Raw genomic sequence first — 10251 nt, forward strand, 5'->3', positions numbered from 1 at the left:
CCACGCTAGTTCCCAAGGACCTTGCATATGCTTCTCCTCAGCACGTGTCTGATGTGACCCACAGTGTTCCTATCCATCCTATCCACGGCAGTCAATCTAGGGAATCTTTGCAGGGATGGACACCAGCCAGATCAAGTTTGTACATCACACCCTACTTGAAAAGCTAGAGGGAGATCCTCCATCTAGGCCATCCTAGAGTGAATCCTTTTGTAAAATGAATAATCTCTTTCTAAATTATCTTGTGGAGTAGGCTAACCTGGGCCTGCGTGTCCATCCTACCACTGAATAGAAGTGTGGTCTTGAGCAAGTTATTTAACCTTATCTAGCCTGTTCATTTTTTTTTAATTTTTATTTATTTATTTTGAGAGAGAGAGTGAGCACACCCGAGAGAGTTGAAAAGGAGCAGAGAGAGAAGGAGAGAATCCCAAGCAGGCTCTGTACTGTCAGCACAGAGCCCAACACAGGGCTCAATCTCACGAACCATGAGATCATGACCTGAGCTGAAAAAGAGTCAAATGCTTAACCACCTGAGCCCCCCAGGCACCCCTAATCTGTTTCTTCATCTGTGATATAGGTCTCCAATTCTTTATTCCATAGAGCTTTGGGATGATTAAATGATATGTTTATTAAGATGCTCAAACAATGTGATTTTCCTTTTTTTCCTGCCAGTTTGTGTTTTTATATTTAAAGTGTGAATTAAGGTAGAACTCATAGGTCTAAGCTCCTCTTTCTTCCCCTCTCAAAGACCTTTATTCTATTTAGGCTCAGAATCACTTTTAGAGCTGTTAAAATTTAGAGGTAAGAGGGGCTGAGCTGGGAAGGGTTATAACATGACCATTTTCTTTATATTCCCTCCTCCTCCTCCTCAAGGAACCAAATGCAGATGCAATTGCCCTCCAGAGGTAACCATCCCACATGTGAGAGTGTGTGTATGTGTGTCCACTGAAGGTGAGTGGCTCAGAGATGGGTGTGTGGGCCAGCCCACATTCAGAGTGCAAGCTGTGCTCCCCATCTCCTCTCCTATTCAATCTTCCCTCTGCAGCTCTACCCCCAGGCCTGGCCTGCAACAAGAAGCTGGGGTGGCTTGGACCCTTATCAACACAGACCTAGCCCAACAGCCCTTGGCAGAAAGCAGCAAAGGTCTGGGAACTTGCCAAAGGAGTAGGGGAATTATCCATGACTAAGAAGGAGGAGGAATGCTGTGGCAGAGGGAAGAACAGCAGAAGGGACGGGGAACCTGGGGCTGGCCAATCTGGCCCGACGGGGCAGCCTGGGGAGCCCTGGACACCAGCCTAGCCAAACCCCTCCACTCCTCCTCCCTCCCAAGCAGTAAGATGCCAGAATGGATTTGAGACATGTGTGCCCTCTGTGTCTGGTGTGAGCTCACCTGGCCTTGGCAATGCATTTGGATTACAATCAATCCCCTGGTCTGAAATAGTGTATAATGGAAATAGTGCTCTGTGTGTTTAATCCTTATAGACATGTGCTGGGTTTCTGCATTTCCTATGTACAAACACGTGTGTAGCTAACATAGAATTATATCTGTGGCATTTGTTAGGATATGCTGCCCATAGGGGACTCTTGAAAACCTTTGTATGATTTCCAGACATGGGGAGAAGATGAGTGCAAGTGTGTCAGCATAGATTTTGCAAGTGATTATGTGATGACATATTCTGTGAACACACTTGTGGGGTCATTGTAGAGTGGGGTTGGGGCAGTTAGGGATGGAGGTGGGTCTGAGGGGTCTGGTGGACTCAAAACCAAAGTCTACCTCTGGCCTTTAGTAAGCACTTAAGGAAGGAATACTGTGTGAATGAACACTGAGAAAATGAAGGCATGAATGAATGTTTGGATAATGGACATAGGGTGAAAGGCCTGAGAATTTGGTGAGATTGGGGCATTCTTGGCATCCTCTCAAAAAAGCGAGTACCAGTGGACAAGGGAGGCTGGGAGATATACTACAAGTCATGCTGTAGCCCATCACACCAGAGTGGCTTTGTTCCCATTCATAGGAAACCAGACAAAGAAGAGGGAACCCTAGCCCTGCCCTCCCCACTTTCCAACTCCTAGAGTCGCAAGAACCGATCCTGTTTGTAAAGAAAAACATGCTAATCTGTGTATTGATTTAATCCCCTAATTTGGTTCCAGAGAGGAGTTAAGTGAGCTATAAAACAAAATAAAACCAAAACTATTTAAAGAACATAAGACAGAGGGAAATCCACAGCAGAAACAGATGAGATCAGGAGAGTAGGCAGGGTTCTTTGCTGGAGTTGACTGATCTTCTGCAGCCAAGATTCACAGCCACTTTAAGATTAGGGAATTTTTTTTTTTCCAGAAGAAAAAATTCTTCTGGAAAAAAAATTTTTCCCAATTAGTCCAGGTGCTGATTTCAGAGGAATATATCCTGTGGATTCTCTGTGTGTTGCTGGGAACAGTATCCTTAGATACTGTCAAGGCAGAAAAAAGTCTATAGAAGCATTTCATACCCTGTAGGTGAGGGAAGAGGGAGCAGGAATTGGCCCTACTTCTATGGAGGGCAATTTGCCAATTGTCTATCAAAATTTTACGTAGCCTTGACCCATAATTACACTCATTGGAATTTATCCCACAGATACATTCACATTTATATAGTCAAGAATGTTGACTACAACAACGTCGGTTAAAACCAAAGGTTGAAAGCTTCTAACATGCTCATGGATAGGAGACAAACTGACCTCCCTCATAATGGAGTACTACGCAGCCTTAGAAAAGAATGACAAACCTCCTTATGTTCAGACATGGAGCAATCTCTCAGTTATTATAAATGGGAAAAAATTATATTGCAAGACAGTGAGTATGCTTGCATATGCATTTTTTTTTCTGAAAGAAAACACAAGATACTTAGATGCTGCTACCTTAGGAGGTAGATGGGGAGGGAAGACACTTTTACTTTTCAATTTAGAATATACCCTACCCTTTTGTACTAATCGATTTTTCCTCTCATCAGTGCAAGCGTTACGGTCCTTTTTAATTGAATTAAGTTATTTTTCCTAGAACAAACTAAAGAAAAAAACACTATTAAGAAAATGAAAAGGCACACAGGTGGAAGCAAATAATGAATAATGTCAAACATCTCTGTGGTTTACTGTGTGCCCATGCGTAGCATTTAATATGCTCTAACCCAATAACTGTTTACAGTAAACTTATGAAGTAGATAGACATAGCTCCATTTCACAGGTGAGGAAACTGATATTCAGGGCGCTTAAGTGACACAGGTTGTACGTGCCAGGGAGTGGATTCGAAGCCCCAACTGTGGAATCCCGAAGCCCACGCGGCTTTTCCTCGCCGACCGCCGACCCCTGCCCGCAGAGGGGAAGTGCACCAACGGAACGTCCGGCCCCACGTGGCGCAGGGGCCCAGTCAGACGCACCCGCGGGCCCGGCGCGCACCGGACTCCACGCTCGGGGAGCGCGCGCGCACGTAGCGGCGCGGGCCCGGCGGCGGCGGCGGCGGCGGCGGCGGCGACGACGTCACAGCCCGAGCTTTCCTTTTCGGGAGTCCCCGGCACACATCCTGTGTCCATGTTTGGGCATTTACGTCACGGCGGCAGGGCCGGGGCCTCCCGAAATGGCAGTGGCCCGGGGAGTCGGAAGCCCGGAGCCAGCGCGGCCGCTGCTATATAAGTGGGGGGGCCGCGGATCAGGGGAGCCCGGCTGCGCTTTGGAGAGGCGAGGAGCCGCCGCCCGAGGCCGGTCCCGGCGAGCAAGGGAGCCTCGGCCCTCGGACCTCTTTCCCAGAGGTGAGCGCCTGGAGCCAGGAGCCCAGCCGACTGGGTCTGTAAGGCGCAGGGCACCCCAATTGCTGGCTTCCTCGTCACCCGCGCGCCAAGCCCAGCGGGCGAGGCCCCCGGCGCCCCGCAGCCGCGCCATGCTCCACCTTAGCGAGTTTTCCGGCCCCGACGCGCTTCTGGTCAAGTCCACCGAGGGCTGTTGCGCGGAACCCAGTACCGAATTGTCCCGGTTGCCCAGCAGAGACGCGTCGGCGGCAGCCGGATACCCCGGAGGTAAGGAGAACGGCCGAAGGTGTTCAGACGGCGGCGCAGCGCGGGGGCGCATCGTGCCTGAAAACCTGCCAGGGACTGAAACGCTAGAGCTGTGGGGGTGGGGGTGCTAGGAGGCCGGGGGGTCCTGAGGTGCGCACCTCCATGTCCAGCTCCGCTGTGCCGCCAGCGCATCCGCAGGAACCTGTGGGTGTATCAAGGCGTCCTTTTGCCTGTGCACGTGTGTTTTGCGTGTGCATGTTTGTGTGTGCGTCTTGGGGCGTATGCGGGCTCAGGCTGGATAAGAATGTGGAAAAGGCACCTTTTATGTGTCAGTGCGCCCCAAGAACCCAGTGGGTGGGGGCTTGCAGACTCTGAGGCGCACCCTTTGACGTGCCCGGAGCTGATTCCTGCTCCCTCCTCAGCAGGCGACTTCTTGAGCTGGGCTCTGAGCAGCTGCGGCGCAGGGGGGGACTTAGCGGATTCCTGCTTCCTGGAGGGGCCTGCACCCACGCCCCCTCCTGGCCTCAGCTACAGCGGTAGCTTCTTCATCCAAGCAGTACCCGAACACCCGCACGACCCGGAGGCACTCTTCAACCTCATGTCGGGCATCCTAGGTCTGGCACCTTTCCCCGGCCCTGAGGCGGCAGCATCTCGGTCTCCGCTGGACGCCTCTTTTCCCGCAGGCCCCGACGCCTTGCTGCCGGGTCCAGCGGACCTCTACTCCCCGGATCTGGGCGCTGCCACCTTCTCAGAGGCGTTCTGGGAGATCTCTCCCTCGGCAGGCGGCCCCTCACAGTGCCTGTATGAGCCTCAGCTCTCCCCACCCGACGTCAAGCCAGGCCTCCGGGCACCTCCGGCCTCTCCAGCGCTGGACACTGCCTCGGCCTTCAAAGGCCCCTATGCTCCCTGGGAGCTACTTTCAGCTGGAGCCCCAGGGAGCTGTGGGTCACAAGGAGGCTACCAGACCGCCTCCGATGCCCGTTTCCCCGCGATGGGGGCCAAGATTGAAGACCTGCTATCCATCAGCTGCCCAGCGGAGCTGCCAGCCGGCCCCGCCAACAGACTCTATCCCACGGGGGCTTACGACGCTTTCCCGCTGGCCCCGGGTGACTTAGGGGAGGTGGGCGAAGGCCTCCCAGGTCTCCTGACCCCTCCTAGTGGGGAGGGAGGGAGTAGCGGTGACAGCGGAGAGTTTCTGACCGCTACTCAGCCTCAGGTTTCCCCCATGGGCCTCCGCAGCGCCGCGGCGGACTTCCCGAAACCTCTGGTGGCAGACATCCCCGGGAGCAGTGGGGTGCCTGAGCCTCCTGGGCAACCACCGTCGGCCCCATTCCCCCCTACCAAGGCGCGGCGTAAGGGGCGCAGGGGCGGCAAGTGTAGCGCGCGCTGCTTCTGCCCGCGGCCGCATGCCAAGGCCTTTGCTTGCCCAGTGGAGAGCTGTGTGCGCAGCTTTGCGCGCTCCGACGAGCTCAACCGCCACCTGCGCATCCACACGGGCCACAAGCCCTTCCAGTGCCGCATCTGCCTCCGCAACTTCAGCCGAAGCGACCACCTTACCACACACGTGCGCACTCACACGGGTGAGAAGCCCTTCGCCTGCGACGTGTGCGGCCGCCGCTTTGCGCGCAGTGATGAGAAGAAACGGCACAGCAAGGTGCACCTTAAGCAGAAGGCGCGCGCCGAGGAACGGCTCAAGGGCCTTGGCTTTTACTCTTTGGGCCTCTCTTTCGCCGCCCTGTGAGGAGGAAATGGGTTTGTAGATTGGGGCGCCGCCTCTCGGCACGAAAGAGGCGACCTGGTCTGCCCCGCTCCCCTCTCCTCTTTCCGGCAAGTCCCGGGGCCGGCCTCTGGTCCCCCTTCCAGTTCCCTTAAAATGCCCGTCGTTCATGCCTCGTTCAGCACCAGCTCCGTGGACAGCTCCCGCGGTCCGGGCTCAGACTCCCGCGTCAGCCGCGTTATGAGGGAAGTCCTCTCATGCACCGAGCAGGCACTTTCTTGGGACTCAAGACAGTGTTTTGTAACTGGCTTGGCGCACACTCCACGCCCCCCACAAGATCCCCCCGCCCCCAGAGGCAGGCTGGGGCAGCGCCGAGCCGGTCTCGCGCGGGATTTTGTACAGCAATGTCGTTCCCAGCAGCCATTGGATGTAACGTTTTGCTTTGGGGTTATTTCCTTTTGTTGTTGTTAATTTTTGTAAAGCAGACGCTACTCTCGAGCAGTTGACAAAACTGTTTATTTTTGCAATTAAAATTATTGTGCTAAAAGCTTACTGAATCTGCTATCCAAGCTTCTGACCCATTCCCCCAACCACTCCCCCAGGAGAATGTGTGCCAGAAGAGAAGAGAGATAGTCATGCCAATGGAATCACTACGAAGCTTCTGTCAGGCACTGTGGCACATAGTAGGCATTCAATAAATATGTACTGAATTAACAGATGTATTTAGTCACAACTGACCTAAGGGCTCAAGGTGTTTCTGAAACTTGAGATAGATTGAGAGGCTTAGGTGTTAAACATCGAGCATATATTATCCTTAATCCTCACAATCCCAAGTGCAGCAGGCATATATTCTATTTTAAAGATGAGGAAGCAAAGTAGGTAACTTGCTGGGTAACCCTGCTAGGAACAGACAAGGTCAAACTCAGATCTATCTGGCTCCAGAACCAGTGCTTTTTTTTTTTTTACCAACCCCAGGATAGTTGGCACCTCAGCTTAAGAGTACTGTTTGGAAAGGCTTCCTACCAAGAAGTGAAATAGGTTCGGCAACTAGAGGGAGCCCCAGGCAGTAGCAACAGCAACAGAAGACTGCAGTATGTCAGTGCTGTTTGTGAACACCCAGAGTCTTGGGTATCACAGAGGCTCCACTCAGTGCCTGTGCATCTGTATGAGAAGCACATGCTGTCATAGCCAAAAGGGACTCAGCATTCAGCTAGACCATGGATTGGCAGAGCCAAGCCCAGCAAGGAGAGGGTGCTTGCCAGATTCTCACAGTCAGGTTAGTACCTTACAGAGAATCTTTTCCAGGTGGCAGCAGCCCATTTACCATCCAGCCATGCACCTGCCACAGTCCCCTTTCCCTAGTTCTCCTTTGAGGTGAATCCTCCCTTCATGGCTTGAGGGAGGGGTTTGGAGCTAGAAGAGAGGAAAGCATGATTTTGTGATGGGGAAGATAGGGAATGGATGTAACTTGCTCCCCCTTTACTCCCTGAACTTCCAACTCAAAAGCTTTTATACTCTTTCTGGCCACCTTTGGCAGAAGCTGGAACTTTAAAAGCCTGCTGTGATCCCATCTCTCCTCCCCAGTAACTACTCTCTGCTAAGGAAAGCATAGGGCCTGTCTGTGGGCTTTATTCTTTTCTCTTCTGTGCTGAGCCATTCCTGAGTTAAGAATCCTTTACAGTCCTGTGATGACAGATCAAGCCGGCTTCTGATCCTTTGGCTTCTTTGTCACTGTCAGACATGCTCACCCTCCACCCCACAGTCAAGTTGACCAGAAACAAAATTATCAAGTCAGAGAACTCCACCCATGTCTTTCCCAAGGTATTAAGTGCGTTCACATGATTGAATATCTTGTATCTAATAGACCACTTTGTGATAAAGGACTCCACTCCACATTCTCTTCTAGAAGAGTTAACATTTTTAAAGACTAGCCTGCAGAGGGGAATGTTAAACCCTGTAGAGAGGCTCGAATGGTGGACCATCAGGTACTGTAAAAGGTAAGTGGCAGATTCACAAAGACATAAGATAATGATGATTTTCAGTAGCTTACTATTAAAGTGACCACACGTTTCACTTATAGGTATGGACCACCTGACTTCATTTTCCGTGCAGTGTTAGGAAGAGCACAGAGGCTCAGATATAAAGCAACTGGTTGCAAACCATACAACCTAAGCAAAGGGAGAAGGGCAGACAGACTGTGGGTGGGTGGTGTCTAACCACCCCACCCTTACCCCCTTTAACAGCATTCTGTCAGGTACTATCAGCTCTATCATGCCCCTCTCTTGTCCTCGCACACACCTAGGCCTAAATATCACAGATGAGAAAAATTGAACCCCCACTGAAGTGACTTAGAGCCCTGCCTAAGTCTAGAACGCCCAGCTGAAAACTCCTTCCTATTACTCCCAAGAGAAATTGTTCCATTTACTGGAGCTTCCTCTAGAGACTCTGAGGGAAGAGAATATTAGGCCAGACCCACACAGAATCAGGGACTAATAGAGCATTCTTTCCTTACTCACGCCTCTCTTTCATCTGGCCTTCAAAATACGGGTGTTCTTCCAGACTTGGTTCCTCTCTCACCTTCCCTATTTCAACACTCTTCTTGGAAAGCACATTCATTTCCAGGCCTTTAGCTATCACTGCTGCATAAATGACTTCTAAGCCAGCCAGCCCTGGTCTCAACAACCCCAGGTGTAGCCCCTTGGTCGGACTAATGAACACCTCCATAGTGTGTTCATTACTGCCATTTCAAATATTTCTGTCTAAAACCAAATCATTCTTCCATATACCCAATTTCTGCTAATGGTGACTACCATTTGTTTGGGTCCCTAGCCTCATTTCAGCAACTTAACAGTTCTTCCGTGGGATTCATCTTTGATCCCTCCTCCTGTACCCAGGCTGTCACTCAGACCTGTTGGATCTTCCTGAAGTTCTTCAGGATCTTATCTACTCTCATTTATGGTACATGTCTCCTTTTGTGTATTGTAATTTTTAGTTTGTTGAGTTCATCTTCAGTGGGGGTTTATCTGGGCAATAATACCCCATGGCCTGGGTTGAAGGTATTTTCTTCCTGAGCAGTTTTGTGTGTGCTTGTGCCATGCATCCTAAGAGTACCAACTGATGGAGATCAGTCTTTATGTTAATTCTTGGCCCAAGGTTCCTATATCACACAGGAGTTGTGAGTTCAAACTCTAACCCATATAGTTATACATTTGCATAGGCAACACCCCCAGCCAGAGCTCAGGTCAGCACAGATAAGCAATAAGCCTCCCTCCTCATACCTCTTGGGGTTAGTCATAGCACATCCCTTGCTTACATTTCTCATTTCTCTTCCCAGGTTTGGTCCATATAGATTTTCTTTCCTTTACTGCAATCTTTGTTAAGCATTTCAGAGGTCTGTTACATTTTGTGAATCAGTCCACATATTCTGTAGCAGGAGGGTCTTTGGCTTATCTATTGAACAATATTGATTAAAACTGAAGCCAGAACATGCTGGTTCCTCTATTAAAATGTTTCCCATGTTTATCTTCTCTGTGCCTATTACCAACACTCAGTCCATGCCACTCTCTGCACATACACAAACACCATGGCTATGACAAGCACATAGAATCAGATAATAATAACATGCATTTGGACGGAACTTATAAGAACAGCCTTTATGATCCCTCAGTGTACAGAGGAAAAAAAAAAAACAGAGGCCCAAGAGATTTGGGGATTTTCTTAAGGGCACACAGATGGTGGGAGACTGAAATGGGCCCTGAACCTGAGCCTTCCAGTTCCAAGACCAGCGTACATCCCTATATCTACTCGTTCCACAAGTATTATTGAGAGCCTACCATATGCCAGGCCAGTGACCCCTGACTTGTTTCCTTTCCAGTATCCTTGAAGAACTCAACACAGACTTTAGTAGCAATGGTCACTCTAGTCCCCATTTTCACTGTGAAGAGACAGGAATAAGAATGATGAGGTGGGATATGGGGGAAGAGAGGGACAAAACAACCTAGAATGCCTGCTAGGCCTGCTTCCTGTGGTCTCTCTTCCTCTATTCCACATTACACATCACTACTGATGTAATTTCCCTAAAGCATTATTCATGGTGTTTTATTCCAAACTGACTACAACTTCCCCTTTCCTACAAAAAAATACACTGCAGTTAAAGCCTTAGATGTCTAATCCAAATTCATATTCTACCCTCCTCTGTCATCTCTACCTTTGCTCTCTCCTCCCCCCCCGCCCCCCACCATGTATTATCCAAATCCTCTCACTCTTGAGCTCTGTCAAGAGCAGAAACCATGTCTGATCCACATGTGTGGGCTCCATATCACCATCCCTACTGCCCAGCACATTCAAGGGCTTAATTATTGTGTGGATTGGTTGGCCAAAAAAAGGCCTAAAGTGCTAAAAGGATAAAGGAAAAGAGTAGGGAGAAAGAGGAAGGAAGGAAGGTAGTTGGAGAGCATGAAGCTGAGAAAAGATCTGGAGGGGGAGTTGGGCAGAAGCAGGACTGAGGTCCTGA

The 10251-nt window shown here is 50.3% G+C and overlaps 1 protein-coding gene across 2 annotated transcripts; it reads left to right on the forward strand.

The window, feature by feature from the left end:
* The first annotated feature begins 3651 nt into the window (after window positions 1–3651).
* On the forward strand, window positions 3652–6429 carry EGR4 (early growth response 4). Of its 2 annotated transcripts, none has more exons than XM_039256901.1 (2): window positions 3652–4042; window positions 4444–6429. In XM_039256901.1, exons 1-2 carry the CDS (start codon window positions 3907–3909, stop codon window positions 5760–5762), a joined length of 1455 nt encoding a protein of 484 aa, XP_039112832.1. In that variant the 5' UTR covers window positions 3652–3906; the 3' UTR covers window positions 5763–6429. The 2 variants fall into 2 exon arrangements, with proteins under 2 accessions (XP_039112832.1, XP_039112833.1); XM_039256902.1 differs by having other exon boundaries at window positions 3853–4042; window positions 4447–6429.
* The last annotated feature ends 3822 nt before the right edge of the window (window positions 6430–10251 follow it).

The sequence above is a fragment of the Hyaena hyaena genome, unplaced genomic scaffold (genome assembly GCF_003009895.1).
Source record: "Hyaena hyaena isolate Hyena2069 unplaced genomic scaffold, ASM300989v1 scaffold_591, whole genome shotgun sequence".
In the NCBI taxonomy this organism is placed as follows: domain Eukaryota; kingdom Metazoa; phylum Chordata; class Mammalia; order Carnivora; family Hyaenidae; genus Hyaena; species Hyaena hyaena.